The sequence below is a fragment of the Oncorhynchus keta genome, chromosome 19, assembly GCF_023373465.1.
Source record: "Oncorhynchus keta strain PuntledgeMale-10-30-2019 chromosome 19, Oket_V2, whole genome shotgun sequence".
Classification (NCBI taxonomy): domain Eukaryota; kingdom Metazoa; phylum Chordata; class Actinopteri; order Salmoniformes; family Salmonidae; genus Oncorhynchus; species Oncorhynchus keta.
Genome location: NC_068439.1, coordinates 37,332,145 through 37,357,052, shown reverse-complemented (window position 1 = coordinate 37,357,052; position 24,908 = coordinate 37,332,145). Strand labels below are relative to the sequence as shown.

Here is a 24,908-nt window from a genome sequence, read left to right as displayed (position 1 = left end):
AGGCTAAAGAGGCTATACGGCTAAACGTGTAGAGTACCTGTCCATCCGGCTCATCCTCGTCACTGTCAGTCACTCTCTCTTTACACTTGAGGTCTATGGATCCTTCAGGGCACGAGTCCTCTGGACATAAAGAGGAAGCAATAGGTCCAATCAGATGTGACAAAAGACTAATGAAACAATAGCGGTGCGTGCCATTAAAAATGGACGAATATGAGACAGACAACCAACATCCCAGCTAGGGGGAAATTAGTTATCTGTGAGATTATTCCTGTTGTAAAACATCTACAGACTACATGTGCAAGACATTGAGGAGCCATATAACAGGAACAGTTTTAAAACCGTAGAAACAGAATAGGGAATCTATTCTATTTCTATGAATGCGACAGTGGATGTCATAGAGATCCTATTAAATTACTAGAGGAGCTATGTCATTAACCCTCAAAGTTCCAGAAGGGGATGATAATGGCAGCCATTTTGGTCAGGGAGAAATCCAAACCAGTCTAATTGGAATGAATGGCAGTAGAGGCATACATGTAGGTGATGAATTTCCTACATTTATTTTTAAAATTCTAATTCCTAATTCTATGGTAGCCACACTAAGGGTGCATTTGTAAATTCACTCTAGCTATCTACTCCGATTTTAGAGCACTCTCGTCCTCGTGTGCCAGAGCACAGAATAACTGATGAACTTACGAATGCGCAACACCGTTGAATATGAACGGTGTCAGTAAGAGTTGTAATTCAATTGTTTCAAGCAGCACAGTCACAGTCACCAACCCTCTAGAGTAAAATGGCCAGAGTGAGGTGTTCTCTCATTTGTGTCTGGAAGTAGCTAGCAAGCTAGCCAACTTTAGCCAGTTAGCTTGGGTGCTTGACTGCACTGCAAGTGTGAGCTCTGAAAGCTCCGAGAGCGAAACGCTCTGACTATACAAACGCACAGAGCAAACTATGGCACTCCAGAGCCAATTTACTAACACCACCTAAATATGACTGTGACCTCACCCATGACATCATCGTCCCCCTCTTCCTCACAGATAACCATGCGCTCCTCGTCGCTGGTCACGTCCTCGCTGGCCCCACACTGTGCCAGGGAGAGAGTAGGGGGGTGGCTGTGGAACGAGCCGGTCTCTTCTAGGCACAACTGGGTGAGAAATGCAGAGCCAGAAGTTAGCTCCACGGCCCCATTGGCCGCCGTGCATCACCTGGGTGTGGGCGCCATACATTGGTAGTAAAAGTGGGTGAGTTCCCTTGTTACTATGCTAAGTGCTTTGAGATATACTGTAATGCAGTCTGTTAGTGTATAACTACTACTAAACAGAGAGAGAAGAAAGATGGAAAAAAAGATGAAGAAAAGACTAAACAAAAAGGATAAGCAGTGGAAAATGGCGCACAAAACAGGTCGAACATAAGAAAACGGGATGCCACTAACTATATCAGTCCTGTACCTTCTCCACATCTCTGGCCTGCTCCCTCCTCTCCAGGCTGTGTACTGCACTATAGGAGAAGGCACGGGTGCGAGGGAGCTGGCCACTGTAGTCCCCCACATGATGCTCAGAACCCCCAGGCCAGCCCGGGCCTGCCGTACCCTTCAACTCCATGCCCTGAGACACTGACTCGGGCTCTATGGAGGAGGGTGAGAAAGAGTCTTAGTAAAACCACATACACATTAAACAAGGCTGGTTTTCCGGACACACATTAAACGTAGTGCTGGACTAAAAAGCACTTTCAATGGAGGTTCTCAATTGAGCTTGCCATTTCGTCCAGTTTCCGGGAAACAGGCCAATAGCGTACAATGCACGCAAGACATTTAAAAAGAGTAAACGCACTCATACAAGCACACAATCACACAATTACACACAACCAAGATGATTCAAAATAGCTTGTACAAGCACAGGGAAAAACAAACCCACCCACACGCACCCTCAGAGGAGTGGAGCACAGACACATACCAATAAGTAGGTAACACTTTTCATTATACAGTCCTCTCTCACTACTATGTACATGTTCCTGTAAGTAAAGTGTAAGACTTTAAGATGATAAATAAACATACACAAATGCACACACACCTATGGTGAAAAGACACACACACACACACACACACACACACACACACACACACACACACACACACACACACACACACACACACACACACACACACACACACACACACACACACACACACACACATACACACACTGACCTGCGCTCTCCGACATGCTCCTCTCGCGTGCCTCTTTGGCCCCCGGGGTCCCTCGGCCCTCAGAGATAGACTTCCTCCTGTCCTTGTTGCACCACTTCCAGTCTGGGTGGGCCCTGAAGTGAGCCTCCTTCACCTGGGAGTGAGGAATGGAGGGAGGGAGAATGGAGTCAAAAGGAGTCATAACATGAAAAGGATAGAAGGAAGGACATAAAGAAAACCGAATATCCTATTCCCCGGTTCAGTCCTTGGGTGTATTGAAAGGCACAATAAACAGCATAATCTTTTGATATTAACATAATCATTATTCCCAGATCAGTTTGTGCTGTATGGTCTATGTACCAATGATGTGCATAAACCCTGGATTGCTGATGCTATGTATTGGCCATTGAGAGGCTTTGAAGCCACCGGTCGGCCATATTGGCACTCCCCCAGTAGGAGCAGTCCTCCATAGGAATGAATGGAATTATACAGTTTCAAGAACAAAACTACATTTATATAAGTATTTTTTTTGCTGTAGTGGGGACAGTAACATTAGAACTCTCTTTTAAAAAATGACAATTTAAAAAATAATTAAAAATAATTTAGCTAACATAATATAATTTAAAAGTATGCATTAGGGTGTCTGTAATAGAATAAACATGCAAAAAATGAATGTAGACATTAATAAATGCATTTCTATAGCTTCCCAAAAATGTTTTACACTGGAGGAGAAACCAAAATGACTGTGCAGTGGCTTCAATACAGCGCCCCCTGTCAGTCATAAAGGGTTTATATACAGTGCCTTGGAAAGTATTCAGACCCCTTGACTTTTTCCACATTTTGTTACGTTACAGCCTTATTCTAAAATGGATTAAATAAATAAAAATCCTCAGCAATACCCCATAATGGCAAAGTGAAAACAGGTTTATAGAAATGTTTGCAAATACCTTATAAGAATTCCGACCCTTTGCTATGAGACTCGAAATTTGAGCTCAGGTGCATCCTGTTTCCATTGATCATCCTTGATGTTTCTACAACTTGACTGGAGTCCATCTGTGGTAAATTCAATTGATTGGACATGATTTGGAAAGGCACACACATGTCTATATAAGGTCCCACAGTTGACAGCGCATGTCAGAGGACAAAAACTAACCATGAGGTCGAAGGAATTGTCCGTAGAGATCCGAGACAGGATTGTGTCGAAGCACAGACTGGGGAAGGGTACCAAAACATTTCAGCAGCATTGAAGGTCCCCAGGAACACAGCGGCTTCCATTAAGCACACAGCCAAGACAATGCAGGAGTGGCTTCAGGACAAGTCTCTGAATGTCCTTGAATGGCCCAGCCAGAGACTGGACTTGAACCAGATCTAACATCTCTGGAGAGACCTGAAAATAGCTGTGCAGTGACACTCCCCTTCCAACCTGACAGAGCTTGAGAGGATCTGCAGAGAGGAATGGGAGAAACTCCCCAAATACAGGTGTGCCAAGCTTGTAGCGTCATACCCAAGAAGACTCAAGGCTGTAATTGCTTCCAGAGGTGCTTCAACAAAGTACTGAGTAAAGGGTCTGAATATGTACATGCAATATATCTGTTTTTATTTTTAATACATTTGTAAAAATTTCTAAAAACCTGATTTTGCTTTGTCATTATGGGGTATTGTGTGTAGATTGATGAGGATTTTAAAAATTTAGAATAAGGCTGTAACGTAACAAAATGTGGAAAAAGTCAAGGGGTCTGAATACTTTCTGAATGCACTGTACATCATTGGTATGTACCTGGAAGGCGAGGTCGTGGTACTTCTGCTTCTCTTGTGGCCCCAGGGCGTACCACCACTCGCCCAGGATCTTGCTGACCGTGCGGTTGTCCTGGTTGGGGTGCCTCTGGTGCACGAGCGCCCGGTGACGCTTGCTAAAGATCATGAATGCGTTCATTGGCCGCCGAATGTGGTCCTTTTCCCTCTAAGAGAGAGAGAGAGAGAGAGAGAGAGAGAGAGAGAGAGAGAGAGAGAGAGAGAGAGAGAGAGAGAGAGAGAGAGAGAGAGAGAGACAGAGAGAGAGAGAGAGACAGAGAGAGAGAGAGAGAGACAGAGACAGAGAGAGAGAGAGAGACAGAGAGAGAGAGAGAGAGAGAGAGAGAGAGAGAGAGAGAGAGAGAGAGAGAGAGAGAGAGAGAGAGAGAGAGAGAGAGAGAGAGAGACAGAGAGAGAGAGAGAGAGAGAGAGAGAGAGAGAGAGAGAGAGAGAGAGAGAGAGAGAGAGAGAGAGAGAGAGAGAGAGAGAGAAAAATAATAATAAGGAAGGATCAGTAACCATACCAGCAGCCTCATCCTTGATCAGTGTTTGCGATAATTGTTTGCATCGCAATAATCGTTTGCAGGACGACTAACAAATTAATTGCATTGCTTTTGTAATATCTAGAGAGAGAGGTAAGAGGGTACATGGAAGCAATGAGCCACAAGGAGTAGTTCGAATTTGACCCTAACCACTGATACAGGGTCAGATATTCTTTATCCCCCTAATGGTAAGATTGACATTGGGGGTCATGTAATCTGATCCTTGATCTGTAGATAACGGCAATTTCAAGTTTGAGCTAATGGCACACAGAGAGAGGGACACATTCTGTATGTGAGTGAGAGATATTGGACTGAGAGACAGAGCTAATAAAATAAAAACCAGAGACAGTCAAGCAGAGAGCTCACCTTTCTGTCTCCATCTTTTGGAAGAGCACTGAGGGACTGAGTCCGCCTCTTCATAGTGCCTGTAGATGGGGCAGGATCATTTGCTACACCCGGAAAGAACCTGCCAATCAGAAACTCAATGTGAATATGGTCTGGCAATCAGAAACTCAATGTGAATATGGCCTGCCAATCAGAAACATAATGTGAATATGGCCTGCCAATCAGAAACTCAATGTGAATATGGCCTGCCAATCAGAAACATAATGTGAATATGGCCTGCCAATCAGAAACTCAATGTGAATATGGCCTGCCAATCAGAAACAAATTTGAATATGGCCTGCCAATCAGAAACTTGATGTGAATATGGCCTGCCAATCAGAAATGTAATGTGAATATGGTCTGCCAATCAGAAACTCAATGTGAATATGGCCTGCCAATCAGAAACTCAATGTGAATATGGCCTGCAAATCAGATACTTAATGTGAATATGGCCTGCCAATCAGAAATGTAATGTGAATATGGTCTGCCAATCAGAAACTCAATGTGAATATGGCCTGCCAATCAGAAACAAATTTGAATATGGCCTGCCAATCAGAAACGTAATGTGAATATGGCCTGCCAATCAGAAACTTAATGTGAATATGGCCTGACAATCAGAGACTTAATGTGAATATGGCCTGCCAATCAGAAACATAATGTGAATATGGCCTGCCAATCAGAAACTTAATGTGAATATGGCCTGCCAATCAGAAACATAATGTGAATATGGCCTGCCAATCAAAAACATAATGTGAATATGGCCTGCCAATCAGAAACGTAATGTGAATATGGCCTGCCAATCAGAAACTTAATGTGAATATGGCCTGCCAATCAGAAACTTAATGTGAATATGGCCTGACAATCAGAAACTTAATGTGAATATGGCCTGACAATCAGAAACATAATGTGAATATGGCCTGCCAATCAGAAACTTAATGTGAATATGGCCTGCCAATCAGAAACAAATTTGAATATGGCCTGCCAATCAGAAACATAATGTGAATATGGCCTGCCAATCAGAAACTTAATGTGAATATGGCCTGCCAATCAGAAACAAATTTGAATATGGCCTGCCAATCAGAAACTTAATGTGAATATGGCCTGACAATCAGAAACATAATGTGAATATGGCCTGCCAATCAAAAACATAATGTGAATATGGCCTGCCAATCAGAAACTTAATGTGAATATGGCCTGCCAATCAGAAACAAATTTGAATATGGCCTGCCAATCAGAAACAAAATGTGAATATGGCCTGCCAATCAAAAACTTAATGTGAATATGGCCTGCCAATCAGAAACATAATGTGAATATGGCCTGCCAATCAGAAACTTAATATGAATATGGCCTGCCAATCAGAAACATAATGTGAATATGGCCTGCCAATCAGAAACAAATTTGAATATGGCCTGCCAATCAGAAACATAATGTGAATATGGCCTGCCAATCAGAAACTTAATGTGAATATGGCCTGCCAATCAGAAACAAATTTGAATATGGCCTGCCAATCAGAAACAAAATGTGAATATGGCCTGCCAATCAGAAACTTAATGTGAATATGGCCTGCCAATCAGAAACAAATTTGAATATGGCCTGCCAATCAGAAACATAATGTGAATATGGCCTGCCAATCAGAAACTTAATGTGAATATGGCCTGCCAATCAGAAACAAATGTGAATATGGCCTGCCAATCAGAAACTTAATGTGAATATGGCCTGCCAATCAGAAACAAATTTGAATATGGCCTGCCAATCAGAAACATAATGTGAATATGGCCTGCCAATCAGAAACTTAATGTGAATATGGCCTGCCAATCAGAAACATAATGTGAATATGGCCTGCCAATCAGAAACTTAATGTGAATATGGCCTGCCAATCAGAAACTTAATGTGAATATGGCCTGCCAATCAGAAACTTAATGTGAATATGGCCTGCCAATCAGAAACATAATGTGAATATGGCCTGCCAATCAGAAACTTAATGTGAATATGGCCTGCCAATCAGAAACATAATGTGAATATGGCCTGTCAATCAGAAACTTATTGTGAATATGGCCTGCCAATCAGAAACTTAATGTGAATATGGCCTGCCAATCAGAAACTTAATGTGAATATGGCCTGCCAATCAGAAACTTAATGTGAATATGGCCTGACAATCAGAAACATAATGTGAATATGGCCTGCCAATCAAAAACATAATGTGAATATGGCCTGCCAATCAGAAACTTAATGTGAATATGGCCTGCCAATCAGAAACTTAATGTGAATATGGCCTGCCAATCAGAAACTTAATGTGAATTTGGCCTGCCAATCAAAAACATAATGTGAATATGGCCTGCCAATCAAAAACATAATGTGAATATGGCCTGCCAATCAGAAACTTAATGTGAATATGGCCTGCCAATCAGAAACTTAATGTGAATATGGCCTGCCAATCAGAAACTTAATGTGAATATGGCCTGCCAATCAGAAACTCAATGTGAATATGGCCTGCCAATCAGAAACAAATTTGAATATGGCCTGCCAATCAGAAACTTGATGAATATGGCCTGCCAATCAGAAATGTAATGTGAATATGGTCTGCCAATCAGAAACTCAATGTGAATATGGCCTGCAATCAGAAACTCAATGTGAATATGGCCTGCAAATCAGATACTTAATGTGAATATGGCCTGCCAATCAGAAATGTAATGTGAATATGGTCTGCCAATCAGAAACTCAATGTGAATATGGCCTGCCAATCAGAAACAAATTTGAATATGGCCTGCCAATCAGAAACGTAATGTGAATATGGCCTGCCAATCAGAAACTTAATGTGAATATGGCCTGACAATCAGAGACTTAATGTGAATATGGCCTGCCAATCAGAAACATAATGTGAATATGGCCTGCCAATCAGAAACTTAATGTGAATATGGCCTGCCAATCAGAAACATAATGTGAATATGGCCTGCCAATCAAAAACATAATGTGAATATGGCCTGCCAATCAGAAACGTAATGTGAATATGGCCTGCCAATCAGAAACTTAATGTGAATATGGCCTGCCAATCAGAAACTTAATGTGAATATGGCCTGACAATCAGAAACTTAATGTGAATATGGCCTGACAATCAGAAACATAATGTGAATATGGCCTGCCAATCAGAAACTTAATGTGAATATGGCCTGCCAATCAGAAACAAATTTGAATATGGCCTGCCAATCAGAAACATAATGTGAATATGGCCTGCCAATCAGAAACTTAATGTGAATATGGCCTGCCAATCAGAAACAAATTTGAATATGGCCTGCCAATCAGAAACTTAATGTGAATATGGCCTGACAATCAGAAACATAATGTGAATATGGCCTGCCAATCAAAAACATAATGTGAATATGGCCTGCCAATCAGAAACTTAATGTGAATATGGCCTGCCAATCAGAAACAAATTTGAATATGGCCTGCCAATCAGAAACAAAATGTGAATATGGCCTGCCAATCAGAAACTTAATGTGAATATGGCCTGCCAATCAGAAACATAATGTGAATATGGCCTGCCAATCAGAAACTTAATATGAATATGGCCTGCCAATCAGAAACATAATGTGAATATGGCCTGCCAATCAGAAACAAATTTGAATATGGCCTGCCAATCAGAAACATAATGTGAATATGGCCTGCCAATCAGAAACTTAATGTGAATATGGCCTGCCAATCAGAAACAAATTTGAATATGGCCTGCCAATCAGAAACAAAATGTGAATATGGCCTGCCAATCAGAAACTTAATGTGAATATGGCCTGCCAATCAGAAACAAATTTGAATATGGCCTGCCAATCAGAAACATAATGTGAATATGGCCTGCCAATCAGAAACTTAATGTGAATATGGCCTGCCAATCAGAAACAAATGTGAATATGGCCTGCCAATCAGAAACTTAATGTGAATATGGCCTGCCAATCAGAAACAAATTTGAATATGGCCTGCCAATCAGAAACATAATGTGAATATGGCCTGCCAATCAGAAACTTAATGTGAATATGGCCTGCCAATCAGAAACATAATGTGAATATGGCCTGCCAATCAGAAACTTAATGTGAATATGGCCTGCCAATCAGAAACTTAATGTGAATATGGCCTGCCAATCAGAAACTTAATGTGAATATGGCTCAGAAACATAATGTGAATATGGCCTGCCAATCAGAAACTTAATGTGAATATGGCCTGCCAATCAGAAACATAATGTGAATATGGCCTGTCAATCAGAAACTTATTGTGAATATGGCCTGCCAATCAGAAACTTAATGTGAATATGGCCTGCCAATCAGAAACTTAATGTGAATATGGCCTGCCAATCAGAAACTTAATGTGAATATGGCCTGACAATCAGAAACATAATGTGAATATGGCCTGCCAATCAAAAACATAATGTGAATATGGCCTGCCAATCAGAAACTTAATGTGAATATGGCCTGCCAATCAGAAACTTAATGTGAATATGGCCTGCCAATCAGAAACGTAATGTGAATTTGGCCTGCCAATCAAAAACATAATGTGAATATGGCCTGCCAATCAAAAACATAATGTGAATATGGCCTGCCAATCAGAAACTTAATGTGAATATGGCCTGCCAATCAGAAACTTAATGTGAATATGGCCTGCCAATCAGAAACTTAATGTGAATATGGCCTGCCAATCAGAAACGTAATGTGAATATGGCCTGCCAATCAGAAACGTAATGTGAATATGGCCTGCCAATCAGAAACGTAATGTGAATATGGCCTGTCAATCAGAAACTTAATGTGAATATGGCCTGCCAATCAGAAACGTAATGTGAATATGGCCTGCCAATCAGAAACGTAATGTGAATATGGCCTGCCAATCAGAAACTTAATGTGAATTTGGCCTGCCAATCAAAAACATAATGTGAATATGGCCTGCCAATCAAAAACATAATGTGAATATGGCCTGCCAATCAGAAACTTAATGTGAATATGGCCTGCCAATCAGAAACTTAATGTGAATATGGCCTGCCAATCAGAAACTTAATGTGAATATGGCCTGCCAATCAGAAAAACATAATAATGTGTTAATGTGTAGGAGAACCAGAAAAAAGGGCAGATTTTTCAATTCTGTGCTAATAGGCTATTTCTTCAAGAGAATATGCCCTTAGTAACATACCACGATTAAGAATTGTTAAATTAAACAGCCACCACTAACATTGAGTGGCTGTTGCCAACATACTGACTCAACTCCAGCCACTTTAATAATGGAAATTGATGTAAAAAATGTATCACTAGCCACTTTAAACAATGCCACGTAATATAATGTTTACATACCCTACATTACTCATCTCATATGTATATACTGTACTCTCTATCATCTACTGCATCTTTATGTAATACATGTATCACTAGCCACTTTAAACTATGCCACTTTGTTTACATACCCTACATTACTCATCTCATATGTATATACTGTACTCGATACCATCAACTGCATCTTGCCTATGCCGTTCTGTACCATCACTCATTCATATATCTTTATGTACATATTCTTTATCCCTTTACACTTGTGTGTATAAGGTAGTAGTTGTGGAATTGTTAGGTTAGATTATTCGTTGGTTATTACTGCATTGTCGGAACTAGAAGCACAAGCATTTCGCTACACTAATACAATTTGATTTGAATTGTTGAGTGGGGCAAAAAGCTTTATCCTTCTTCATCACTTAATTTCTAAGCCCATTTGGGGGGTTTAAAGTGGTACATTCTACTGTATACAAACACAGCTATAACATTTGCTCTATGTAGGTCTCTCCATCAAACTAAATTTATTCAACAATCAATGAAGCTAGAGCAATTGAAAGAGAACCGGTCTTTCCTGGTTCCTAAGGCAACGCAAACCTTTGTGAAAGACTATTCTAGAAAGCCCTAGGGGAGCTTTCAAATATTATAGACAACATTATTTCCTTTTACATCCCACTTGTAGTGTGTCACCTGCAATACAACAGATGACACACTTTCGAACGACCATTAAACAACCTAGAAAAAACGTACGGGTCATCTGCATCGCTCTCCGTCTCGCTGTCGGCTCCGCCTCTTTCTGCTCTTTCAGCTTGGGGGTTGTTGTCATTGGAGGAGGGCGGTGGGCGGGATGGAGACCCTGGTCCTGCATCTGGTGGGCCCATCCGTCCGTCACTCACTAGGGCCACCCCACAACGAGGCTCTGACCAAGAGAGAGGGGAGTTAGTTGGTGGATCCTGGTTGGTTGTCATCCGTCATCTATGACTGGTTGGTAATTATCACTCTGCTCTGTGTCGTGGCACCTACCTTCCGCACCATGCGAAAGGCCTGCCAATCAGAAATGCACCATTATTCCCAGAGAACACATAGCTCCTTGTTGATTATCCCATACATTAAGTAGATAAAATGGTTTCAGAGAGAAATTATGATTCTTGGACTAAATAATAAACTCAATGTAATCCATGTAATTAAATATCAATGTAATTGCAAAAAACAGGCAGGTCACCAACATAAAAGTTTTTTGTATTTGTACTGTGAGTTATTTATTTTAGTTCAGTTATTCGACAGTTATTTATTTATGAAGTGATGCAGCAAATAGTGAAAGATGCAATGCGGTATACTGTACACTTTTCCCCATAAATATCATTACAATATAAGTAAGTACAACACCTATGAGTTGTGTATGCAACCTGGTCAGAATAGGCCTATTTATTTCAACACATAAGTGTTGATCAAATCCTCACCGTTGCTCTGATTGACAAGCTGTTGGCCATCAGTGGGCTGGGCAGCCGCACTCGATTGGCTGGGCTCCAGGAAAGGGACCAATGAATGCCAAGGAAACACTGGCACTGACCGGGGCTCCACATTGGTCCATACTGTGGGAGGAAAAGGCGGATTCGGGAGGAAAATAATATGAATAGTTGGTGATTAAAAAAAAATAGTGAGGGTTAACTGCAGTGGTCCCCAAATTGTCTTTGTGCCATGACGGCGTGTCCACACTGCCATTTGAATTCTCTTGTGACCCTTAAGAAAAACAAAATATTTCCTGTTAGAGCCCAGTCTTTAGTCATGTCCTTCTCAGCCCCATTGGGAAGTGACCCACCATGTCGGAATCCACACTGGTTAACAGTCATGCAGTCAAATGGAATACTAATATACAGGGTCTTATTTGAAAAGGAACATAGGTCTTGGTTAGTATATAATATGCTTCAATTGATTAAGATATTTCTCCAAGTACATAGAGAACAAATTATATTTTACAATGACAACCTAGTTGGTCAAGAACAACATATACTGTACTTACAGTATATGGTGTTTCACACATTGCAACTTCTTTTACGATTTTTGAGTCACATTGAGATTGTTCCCCTGACATTTTCAAGTGACCCCTGAGTGTCCACACCACTAAGGATCTATCATGGTCCACACACACCAACACAGTCCTGAACAGGGCACGACAACGCCTCTTCCCCCTCGGGAGGCTGAAAAGATTTGGAATGGGCCTTCAGATCCTCAAAAAGATCTACAGCTGCACCATTGAGAGCATCTTGACTGGTTGCATCACCGCTTGGTATGGCAACTGCTTGGCATCCGACCACAAGATGCTACAGAGGGTAGTGCGTACGTCCAAGTACATCACTGGGGCCGAGCTCAAGGACCTCTATACCAGGCGGTGTCAGAGGAAGGCCCTGAAAATGATCAAAGACTCCAGCCACCCAAGTCATAGACTGTTCTCTCTGCTACTGCATGGCAAGCGGTACCAATGCACCAAGTCTGTAACCAACAGGACCCCGAAGAGCTTCTGCCCCCAAGCCATAAGGCTGCTAAATACAGTAGTTGGTTAAAAAGTTAACCAAATAGCTACCTGGACTCTCTGCATTGACATACATTTTTGGACAAACTTTTCTGACTCATCACATATGCTGTTGCTGCTATTATTATCGGTCACTTTATTCCTAGTTCTATGTACATACAGTATCTACCCCAATTACCTCGTACCCATACACATCGACTAGGTACTGGTACCTAGTTAAATGTCTACAAAGCACAGACATCTCTGGGTCGCTCCTCTTTTCAGTTCGCTGCAGCTAGCGACTGGAACGGGCTGCAACAAACACTCAAACAGGACAGTTTTATCTCCATCTCTTCATTCAATGGCTCAGTCATGGACACTCTCACTGACAGTTGTGGCTGATTCGCGTGATGTATTGTTGTCTCTACCTTCTTTCCCTTTGTGCTGTTGTCTGTGCCCAATAATGTTTGTACCACCTTTTATGCTGCTACAATGTTGTATTGCTACCATGCTATGCTGTCATGTGTAGCAGCATTGCTATGTTGTCGTCTCAGGTAGGCCGTCATTGTAAATAAGAATTTGTTCTTAACTGAGTTGCCTAGTTAAATAAAGGTTAAATAAAATGAAAATAAAACCTTGTGTATAAAGCCAAGTTATCGTTTGCTCCTTGAGTATTTATTACTACTCATTACTACGTGTTTTACTTTTCTATTATTTCTCTATTTTCTTTCCCTCTGCATTGTTGGGAAGGACCCGTAAGTAAACATTTCACTGTTAAGTCCACACCTGTTGTTTACGAAGCACGTGACAAATAACATTCCATTTGACTCGATGTCGGTCAGGTGAGAATACTGTACACGAGGAAGGATGAATGAGTTGTGTTTACAAGAGAGAGGGGTTTCTTCTCAGAAGTGTTTGAAGTGGTTAACGTGCAAGCCCTCCTCAGATAATCTCATGACACGCCGGAGGGTCACGGTCTAGACGGGTTAGCTCTGAACTCTGGGGTCTGTTCAATGAGAGAGTATTACATTGAAAATACTAACTGGTGTCTATGGGGTTTTAGATTCTAGACGAAAGTTAGGAGCGGAAGCATAGGGGCGAATCCTAACTTCCATTTAATCTACATGTTCACTTAATCTCCCATTGACTTCAATGGGACTAAGTGAACATTTGAAGTGGAAGTTAAGAGCGTCTGCTAAATGACTTAAATGTAAATGTAAGTTAGGATTCGCCCCCATAGAGAATAACTGATAGAAAAGCAGAGAGAAGCACGATCCAACAAGCAGAGAGAGTTCTAAGTTTAACTGCACTAATTCCATAGAGAGACAAAGTATCCATGACAACACTGCAATATGATTACTTCTTTCAATTCAGTGGGATAAAAAGAAACACTGGACTTGCCCTTGGTGCTTTGCCCGAGGTTGTGTGTTGTCTGCTATATTGAGCGCTGTGTGTGTGACTGGGTGACTGTGTGTGTGTGCATTTGTCAGCAGCCTTGCATGTCTAGACACGTTCCTTTTAAGAGTTTAACTGAAACTGCTCGCAGACCAACACCCTGTATCACCCACTCGTTGACATCCCACCCTACACCAAACCACACACCACACACATTCTGAAAGACATAACAGGCCAACATTATATTTAGCTGCCTACTACGTAATGCCTGACAGAGCATTCTTGCGGCCATGTTGCAAAAGTACAAATGTACATTTCTTGTCACTGAAGTCACTCATTTTCACACATTGGTAACTGCCAAAATAAAGGAAACACTTGAGTAAATGAGAGTTCTTGGCGGCTCTGTTACGATGTGGGGGTGCATTTTCCTGGCATGGTTTAGATCCACACAACCCCGTAGACGGCAAGGTAAACGCCAGTAATTACACAGCCTTTCTGTGGTCACATTCAATCTGTGGTGAATTGTTTCTACCATCCCTCCAATAATAACTCTCCCCATTTCCCTTATCACTGATGTATTTTACTATGATGTCTATATACCCCTAACCCCTATACACCTCTATATACTAACCCCTATACACCTCTATATACTAACCCCTATACACCTCTATATACTAACCCCTATACACCTCTATATACTAACCCCTATACACCTCTATATACTAACCCCTATACACCTCTATATACTAACCCCTATACACCTCTATATACTAACCCCTATACACCTCTATATACTAACCCCTATACACCTCTATATACTAACCCCTATACACCTCTATATAATAACCCCTATACACCTCTATATACTAACCCCTATACACCTCTATATACTAACCCCTATACACCTCTATATACTAACCCCTATACACCTCTATATACTAACCCCTATACACCTCTATATACTAACCCCTATACACCTCTATATACTAACCCCTATACACCTCTATATACTAACCCCTATACACCTCTATATACTAACCCCTATACACCTCTATATACTAACCCCTATACACCTCTATATACTAACCCCTATACACCTCTATATAATAACCACTATACACCTCTATATACTAACCCCTATACACCTCTATATACTAACCCCTATACACCTCTATATACTAACCCCTATACACCTCTATATACTAACCCCTATACACCTCTATATACTAACCCCTATACACCTCTATATACTAACCCCTATACACCTCTATATACTAACCCCTATACACCTCTATATACTAACCCCTATACACCTCTATATACTAACCCCTATAAACCTCTATATACTAATCCCTATACACCTCTATATACTAACCTATATAGACCCCTATATACTAATCCCTATATACTAACCCCTATACACCTCTATATACTAAAGTTGCTAGCTAGCATTAAACTTATCTTATAAAAAACAATTAATCTTCACATAATCACTTGTCAACACAATAGAAAATCTTTGGAGGGAGTTGAAAGTACATGTTGCCCAGCAACAGCCCCAAAACATCACTGCTCTAGAGGAGATCTGCATGGAGGAATGGGCCAAAATACCATAAACTGTGTGAAAACCTTGTGAAGACTTACAGAAAACGTTTGACCTCTGTCATTGCCAACAAAGGGTATATAACAAAGTATTGAGATAAACTTTTGTTATTGACCAAATACTTATTTTCCACCATAATTTGCAAATAAATTCATAAAAAATCCTACAATGTAATTTTCTGGATTTTTTTTCTAATTTTGTCTGTCATAGTTTAAGTGTACCTATGATGAAAATTACAGGCCTCTCTCATCTTTTTAAGTGGGAGAACTTGCACAATTGGTGGTTGACTAAATACTTTTTTGCCCCACTGTATATTGTATATTGTATAAATTGTATATATATATATATATATATATATATATAAATGGTCCGATTAATCGGTATAGGCTTTTTTTTTGGTCCTCCAATAAATCGGTATCAGCGTTGAAAAATCATAATCGGTCGACCTCTAATACTAACACCTATATACTAACCCCTATATACTAAATCCTATACTTAAGCAATAAGGTACGAGGGGGTATGGTATATGGCTAATATACCGCGGATAAGGGCTGTTATTTCGCACGACGAAAGTGCCTGGATGCAGCCATTAGCTGTGGTATATTGGCCATATACCACATATAAACTGGTTACCAACGTAATCAGAGCAGTAGAAATAAATATTTTGTCATACCTGTGGTATACCGTCTGATATACCACAGCTGTCAGCCAATCAGCATTCAGGGCATGAACCACCCAGTTTATAAACCCTTTTATATTAACTCCTATATACCCCTATAATGATTGTGGTGTTACCTGTACCGGGCCGTCCCATGATGATGTCCTTGCGGGGTGCAGGTTGAGGGGACTCGGCTGGTAGGATGAGGGGCAGCAGGGCAGTGGGCGAGGGGTGGCAGGCTACCGGCTGGGGCAGTGTCCCTCCAATGGCGTCCTGATGTCCTCCAGACTTCCTCTCCCACTCCCTACCGCCTGATCCAGAGCTAGAGAGGGCGGAGCCAGTAGAGGACATTGAGGCGGAGCCACCACTGGGGGCTGGGCTGGAGTGGACAGGGCATCCCGTGACGGCTGGGGTCAGGGACTGGGAGGAGGTTACAAGGACCAGGGTGGAGGCGGGGTTTCGCATGAGGACCGCTCCATTGGTGACGGCGCCGTTGATGGGCACGGGTGCTTGGAGGCCGGTGGCAAGATGCAGGGGCTGGCTGTGGTCTCTTGAGGAGCAGCCCCCTCCTCCCCTCCTCCCTAAGGGTCCCTCGGTAAACTTGGCCAGGGGGACGTCGGGGTTCCTCACGATGACGGGGGAGTCTCGCAGGGGCACGATGCGGCGGGGGCTGGGGTCCTGGGGCAGTGGGGAGGGAGGGGTGGGGGACACCAGCATGGGCGGAGGGGTGGAGGCAGCGGAGGACGGGGGTCGGCTAGTGGCGCTCCGGGGCCGGGGGAAGGAGAGCGAGGAGGGGGTGGTGGGCTGGCTCTGAGGGGAAAGCACCCTGAAGGCGGCTGGCCGGAGCCCTATAGTCTCCCCTAGTTGCTGGTCGGGGAGGGGCAGTGGCGGAGGAAGGGCATCCAGTTTCCGCTTGCTGGGGCTCATGGGCACGGTGAAGGTGAGGTTGGTCTGGAAGGTGGGTACGATGCCCGACAGGTGATGCTCGCGCTCCGAGCCCGGCGTGCTCATCTTAGTCCCGCTCAGATGGCGGTGGCGGCGAGGGGTGAGAGAAGGCGGGGCCGTGATGGGGCTGAAGGTGGCCGGGCGGAAGCTGAGGAGCGGGGATGGCGAGGGCGACGGCGTGGGTGAGAAGGGCGATTGGTTGGAGATGGGAGAGAAGGAGGGCGTGCCCGAGCGGGAGCTGCCCAGAGACACCAGCATGGTGGCCGCCTCGCACTCATCAAAGTCGAAGTGTGATAGGTCCTGGGGCAGGAACGAGGGCAGGACCATGCGGGGGCGTGAATCCCCTCCCCTACTGCTCGCTTCGCTGCTGTCTCGCGACGTGTTGTCCCAGTCGAACTCCGAACTGGTCCGGCCGCCGCCCAGCCTCAGGTCTGACGGGGTTAGGGTGCCCGTACTGCTGGCCCCGCCACGGTCTCTGCCCCCTCCGCTGGCCTCCATCTCTTTAGTTCTCATGGAGAGATGACGCGAGCAGTAGCCTCTTCTCTGGGACTCCTTAGAGCAGCCCTCTCTGGAGCACAGCCTCCTCCACTGCTTGCCGTTGAACTTCTTGCGGATGCCCGTGGGGGTACACACCACGTCGCCCTTCTTGTACTTCTGCTGGGCCACCGTGAGAGGGGTGCGGGAGCGCGACGAGGACGACGAACCCGAGCCTCCACCCCCTCCAGATGCACCGTGGGAGTTGGTGTTTGACGAGGGTGGCTTATCCAGGGAGCCGCGGGAGGACGAGGAGGGCAGAGGGAGCTGAGGGGTGGCGATGATGGCCGCCCCCGCTGACAGGGCTCCCGACTCCAGGCCCATTAGCACTGTGGGGGAGGCAGGGGGGTGGGGGTTGAGGGCCAAGTGGGGGCCCACCAGCGGGGTGCCTCCGAGGCCCCGGACCACGGACAGGTGGGGGCTGAGGTAGCCCGGGGGCGGCTTGGAGAGTATGTGCCTGTGTTGGGACACCGCCAGGGCCTTGGCCGCACCTCCCGCCGCCCCCATGGGCACCATGCTGAAGTGGGACACCTCTATGTCCTCCTCTGGGGTCAGGGGCATGAAGTGGTGATGCTGCTTGGCCCTTTCTCGGTTATCTCTCTCTTGTTTCCTCTGGAGCTCCCGCTCTCTCTCCACCAGGTCCTTCTCTCGCTCCCAGTCTCTTCCGGGCACCAGACTCAGCACCGAGGCAGGGGTGACGGGGGAGCTGACAGTCGAGGAAGACGAGGAGGCGGGGGCCGTTCCAGGGTATGAAAGCCTCCCCAACACAGACCCAGCCACAGCTGCGCTGAGCCCCATCCCATGGCTGAGGAAACACAGCTCTGGCTCCACTTCTATTTCGTCCCTGTCCTCTCTTTCTCTCTCCCTCTCTCTCCCCCTCTCGGCAGCAGCATCGCCCTCCTCTCGCCCCCCTCCGGTGGGTCCCAGGTCCAGGTCCCAGGGCGGCACCAGCAGGCGGAGGCTCTGACGGGACACCCACACAGCGGTCGGAGTGCCCACCCTGCCATCCCCCTCCTCATCCCCTGGGGGCGCTCTGTCCTCTAACAACACTCTATAGGGGTAGGACACAGCCGGGTGGGAGTCCACCTGGGTGACCAGGCCCTCTCGGTACCACTGGCGCTGGGCCTCTGTGGTGCCGCCGTCTTCGTTGCCTCCGAAGGGCACGCACACAGGGGTGCCGATGGGCACGGCCTGGGAGCCGGGCGGCGGGGCATCCATGATGATGTCCACAGGCCCCTGGGGGCCCTCGCGAAACGGGTAGCGGTACAGCTCCTTCTCGCCGTTCAGCTGCACCTCCAGGCTGCCGTGCTCGCCGCTCACCCGCCGCACCACACCCGCTCGGAACACCGAGTCCATGCTCTCCCTCCCCACTCCCCTTCCGTTCTCCTCTTCCCACTTTCCAGTTCTCCTCCTAGCCTGCCTGGCTAGCACCCGCTGGTTCTTTAGACCTTTTGCCAAGGCGTCGGCTAGCGCGTCCGACAGGCTCTGTGGGGTCGGAGTGCGTGGGGTGCTACGTTGCACCAGGTCCAGTGTGTGTGCTTCGGTGTTGGGGTTGGTGTGGGGAAAGTTGGGGCGGCGTAGATCGCTCACGTCAGGGTCGTGTTCGCTGGCTGTGTCTGTAGAGGAGCAGCGGACAGGGCTGGGGGCGATTTCTCTGCCTCCCTCTGGGCCTCTCCTGTCTCTGTCCCCTGTGGGAGGGGGTCCAGGTGTGTTGTCCCTGTCCTGTGGTGGAGCTATAGTGGTAATGTAGTCCTCCACTGGTCTCCTGGTCTGACTGTTGATGTCAGTAAGCAAACCGCCCTCACTCGCCGTCGACCCGGGCCCCGAAGATAAGCCCGACGACTGACTACCGGTGTTACTACCACAGTGAGCACTACTGCTGTTCAGTGGGGGCGTGCAGGGGTTGCCATGGTATCCGTGGTTGCTGGCGGCAGCAGCTGCAGCAGCACAGTGCTCAGAGGTGTACTTCTTTTTGGGGACGCGGGCCTTGAAGGTGGCTGTCTTGCGGTTGGACGAGGGGTTGGGGCTGTTGGCAGCACTGGCGGCGCTGCTGCTGCTGTCTGTGCTGTGGGCGCTCAGCGACTTGACACTCCCCGGGCGGGAGTCCTCTGACTTCCCAGGGAGGGACCCTGCTGCTGCGGCCGCTGTCTCTGGGAGCTGGGGCCCCTCTCTGTGGACCTCCCTCTCTGGCGTGGCCCTAGCCGTAAGTGTCATCGACTCTTCCTGAGAAGACTCTGAGTGAGATGAGGTTTGGGGTGGGGTCTGACTTTTAGGGGATTGGTCTCTGTTCTCGTCCGAGTCTCTTTTCTCCCCACTGTCCACCGCCCCCCGTCTCTTCCCACCTTTGGCCCGGGTCGACGGGGGCGAGCGCCTTCCTTGCTTTTTAATCGGCTTCATCTCTGCATTGGCGTTTGCTTTACGATTTACAGTGGCTTACTTTTCCAGAGACCAGATTCTCAGTTCCTCTCGCCTCCCTCTATTTCCCTGCTCTTCCAGCCCCTCTTGCTCTCCTCCCTCTATTTCCCTGCTCGTCCAGCCTCTCTTGCTCTCCTCCCTCTATTTCCCTGCTCTTCCAGCTCCTCTCTTTCTCATCCCGCCCTTTCCTCTTTCTGTCTCCAGCTCTTTCCACCTTATTCCAGATCCTGAAACACAGCAGAACATAAAGAGGACTGGATTATTCATGTGATAAATGCATTGTGACATTATAAAAAGCCCATTCACCAGAAAATGGCTGAGGTGGGGTGAAGTTGCTGTCAAAGTAAAAAGGACAGTTTTTAAAAAATAATTTCAAACATAGGCCTATTCCATAAAACCATGTATTTTTTGTCCTTGGTAATACATTCATTATTGAATGATATATCACCCAACACAATAAGTAATGGGTATTACTATTTTATTACAAACATTAGGAAAACCTGCTATTTCCATTACATAGACTGACCAGGTGAATCCAGGTGAAAGCTATGATCCCTTATTGGTCACTTGTTAAATCCACTTCAATCAGATCTCCAGAGTGGCGCAGCGGTCTAAGGCACTGCATCTCAGTGCTAGAGGCATCACTACAGACCCTGGTTAAATCCCGGGCTGTATCACAACCGGTCGTGATTGGGAGTCCCATAGAGCGGCGCACAATTGGCCCAGCGTTGTCTGGGTTAGGGGAGGGTTTGACCTCGGTAGGCCATCATTGTAAAATTAGAATTTGTTCTTCACTGACTTGTCTAATTAAATAAAGGTTGAATAAAATAACTAAATAAATCATCTGTGTATATTAAGGGGAGGAGACTAGGTTAAAGAAGGATTGTAAAAGCCTTGAGACAATTTAAACAATGATGTGTAATGTGTGCCATTCAGAGGGTGAACAGGCAAGACAAAAAATATAAGTGCCTTTAAACAGGGTATGGTAGTAGATGCCAGGCGCACCGGTTTGAGTGTGTCAAGAACTGCAACGTTACTGGGTTTCCCTTGTGTATCAAGAATGGTCCACCGCCCAAAGGACATCCAGCCAACTGTGGGAAGTATTGGAGTCAACATGGGCCAGCATCCCGGTGGAACGCTTTTGACACTTTATCGAGTCCATGCCCAGACGAATTGAGGCGGTTCTGATGGCAAAAGTGGGTTGCAACTCAAAATGAAGAAGGTGTTCCTAATGTTTTGTATACTCAGTGTACAATGCGTACATTACATAATGTAGCTTATATTATATATAATTATACACCTAACACTGTGTGAATACACATTAAACCATAATGAAGCAATCTTATATAATGTGTAAAGTAATATAACAATATAGCATAGCAGAATAGCGGCAGGCACATTTGGAAGTGCTTCTGGACGAGCACTTCCAAATGAGTCTGCACCCCCACACACACGCGCTGGTTTCTTGGCTAAGGCAGTGGAGGTGGGGGAATTCCTTCTTGTTCACTCGCATTTCTCTCATTCTCTCTCTCTCTCTTACTCAAGCGTTCTTTTCCCCTCTCTCTCACTCGTTCTCGGTGGTGACCTTTATCTATTTCATAGCCGAACCAATCCGCCCCTACAATCCACACTTCCTGTCATGGACCATTACCTAACTTCCTGCTACTTTATTACCCTGTCTCTTTAGCCCTCTCTTTCTCCTTAGATTTCATACCAACCACTCATTTAGAGGCATTTTCCACTGCCAGGGAAAACATCCATGTTGTGGAATGCTGACCTATGTGGATGAAAGAAACTATCTGAAAACCAACAGTTTTGGTTTGGGTTTTCCATTGAAACAGGCAGCGTCAAGTGTTGTAGGCCTATCTTTCTTACATCATGGGTTGTTTCTTCCAGTACACAGTTCCCATCGGCCTCAGTTTCAGACAACACCACAAAGTGATTCGACAAAAAGCCTAATCATCTTATAGTGCACGAGCAAATACAAACATCAAAAGTCGAGACCAAATTATTTAGCAGAGTATCAGTTTTGCTTTAATCACATGGGATTTAATGCTACATGTCATGGTATGTTTGAGACATATACAACATGTCTGGGAGAAATTATGACATTTATTGAATATTAGGTTGTTACAATGTCATGTACGTCCAGCCATTTGGAGCTCTACAGAACTCCAGGGCATCTACTTGTAATAAGAAACTACAGACCTGTGTTGTTGTGACCACACAACATGTAAACTGCTGTTTGATAATACACACAGTTACAACCCAGTATCTGTGTTATGCAAATTAGATTCAGGAGACTTGAGATTGCATTCAAAGAACTGTCATCGTAAAATAATTTGTTGGAAGGGTGCACATTGTTTATTCAAAAGTGCATTATGCACACCAGCAAGTATGTGGGTGTGTCATAATGATAACTTCGAGAGAAGGCACAATGGCATTTCCATTCTAAATGTAGGAGCCTTATCCATTTGTCAATATTGCATTCATGTTCAATCTCGTGTTGATTCAATGTTCAATAAATGTTGCCATATCAACGCTGTATAACCCAAGCATTGCCATTTGTCACCATTGGAGAACTTGTTGTAATGTCCTATTAGAGCATTATGAAAATCCATATTAGCATAACATCCCATTGGGCACAGACGTCAATTCAACCGCTATTCCACGTTGGTTCAACATCATTTCATTGAAATGACGAGAAAGCAACGTTAATTTAACCAGTGCGTGCCCAGTGGGATGAATTTACACCTCGACAGCTTCGATGCATAAATATATAACTATAAAACTATGATAACTGGTGGAGAATATGGACCTAAAGTGCAACTACCGGCTAATGTACACATGTCACGTACTTAAAGTAGACTAAGGCTGAATGTAGATATCTTTTTTTATATTTTTTTAACTACAACCCTAAACTGAAGTACTGTAAAATGCAAACGATTGCAAGAATGTGGTCACTGTTAGTTTTGCTGAATAGTACCGTGCTGTGTATGTGTGAAGCACTCTTATTGGTCGTAGTGCTTTGCGATTACTATCAGTTTACTACACAACAGGGCCGGGAAGTCCAGTGACGCAGGCCAAACAACACAAGGCCGCTTAGAAAAAAAATATTCTTCTTGCAACATTTACACGTGATATTAAAAACGTAAAGGCCCATTATTCCGATATATGGTGTTGTGGAACAAAGTATAACGGTTGTTACAAACAGACAGTAAGTAGGCGTCCTTAAATCAAACAATATGTAATTACATCGCGCGACAGAAACCAAAGTAATTATGTGGTAAATTCATTCGTGTGACAATTGCTGTGAAATGTTGACGATACTGGATGCAACTTAGTAACACATTTCCCGACGAGCGCAAACTGCAACATTGTAAATTAAGTTACAATAAAAAGTAACATTTGTGGACACAACGTAGAAACGAGGCCCACAAGCCCAGACGAAGGACAGATGGAAATATACATTTTGTATGACGAATAGTAGCCTATAGAGGGATAATAATGCTAAAAACTCTATGTTGGTGATTCAGATGACTTCAAGGTTTTGCCTTCAATCGCAACGGAAGAAAAACACTTCTAGGAAGTCTCACTCTTATAACGACAGTTATGGCGTTGAATATTTTCTGGGAGAAAAGTTTTAGGCTGACAATCCACCCGTACCGCTCCCTTTTCAATGAAGTGTGGCATCCAATCCACCCTTTGCTTCTCTCCGCAGTGTATTACAAGCTAGGAAAATTATATTTCATTAGTAGTTACAAAGGGTGCTTACTATAGACAACGTCTACAACGTAGCATCTCGATAAAGCAAAACAGGCTACTGCAGTGCTGCAGAAGAAAGATTTGTAGGTTTTACTCACCACAATATTATTTTCAATGCAGATATTTATCGAGTCAGTAACAAAATTGATAGTTGGCCAAAAGTCGGAAATCCAGGGTTGACAATTAACGGACTGTCATATTATCTTTTGTCTGTAAAGCAACTTAAAGGAGGTAAAACTACTGCTCGGTACATTCTACACTACAGTCGCAAAATGGTGAATGAAGCCCAAACCCTTGACAACTAGTCCATGTAGCCAATCAGAGGACACATTTGAGTACAGTAGCCAGTAGATTTCATGGATCCAAGGAGCTACATAGCAGTGTCTAAATTTGATTGACACCGTGTTTAGTCGAATAGTGCTGTTGGAAAACACCAAACAGCTGTTTAGGACAGGGCTGCGGCATCCAATAGCTCTTTAGGGGAGGTCTGCTGACAGGGAGTAGGCGGTCGAATGGAAGAAAAATAACGCCTCACCAATCCACAGACGCATGCAGCGGCACTGACAGCGGCGGTAATGGTCCTATAAAAATGGTCATTTAGGATTTGATGTTCTTTAACGCTCGCTTTTGCAGTTGTGGTAATGTAAGGACATTGTTACAAAATTATATTTAACCTGTAGTTTAACCTGTACATTGCGAGTATAAAAGAGGAGGCAAATTAAGTTCAACCAGCAACTAAATGGGGAGGGTGAAGTTAATGGATAGACAAAGTTTAGAGCTGTTTATTTGCGCTGATCGATGCGCTTAAGCAAGTAACATAGAAAACCTAGACATTATGAATGTCCATTTCTGTTATTTATTTCGAATATAAGTATTTGTATCTATTGTTATTTTTCTGTT

At 44.4% G+C, this 24,908-nt stretch overlaps 1 protein-coding gene across 1 annotated transcript in view; it reads right to left on the bottom strand.

Annotated features, from left to right (window-relative positions):
• The window catches only part of LOC118397682 (protein capicua homolog), a 38,755-nt gene extending 14,467 nt beyond the window's left edge, over positions 1-24,288 (bottom strand). Inside the window, exons 1-10 of the mRNA XM_052470446.1 lie at positions 24,107-24,288; positions 16,487-20,470; positions 11,648-11,779; positions 10,938-11,106; positions 4,882-4,981; positions 3,960-4,142; positions 2,204-2,336; positions 1,446-1,621; positions 1,003-1,141; positions 38-120 (exon numbers count right to left, since the gene is read on the bottom strand). Coding sequence (XP_052326406.1) covers positions 38-120; positions 1,003-1,141; positions 1,446-1,621; positions 2,204-2,336; positions 3,960-4,142; positions 4,882-4,981; positions 10,938-11,106; positions 11,648-11,779; positions 16,487-20,225 — 4,854 coding nt within the window. The 5' untranslated portion in view covers positions 20,226-20,470; positions 24,107-24,288. The remainder of the gene's footprint in view (positions 1-37; positions 121-1,002; positions 1,142-1,445; positions 1,622-2,203; positions 2,337-3,959; positions 4,143-4,881; positions 4,982-10,937; positions 11,107-11,647; positions 11,780-16,486; positions 20,471-24,106) is intronic.
• Positions 24,289-24,908: the final 620 nt, after the last annotated feature.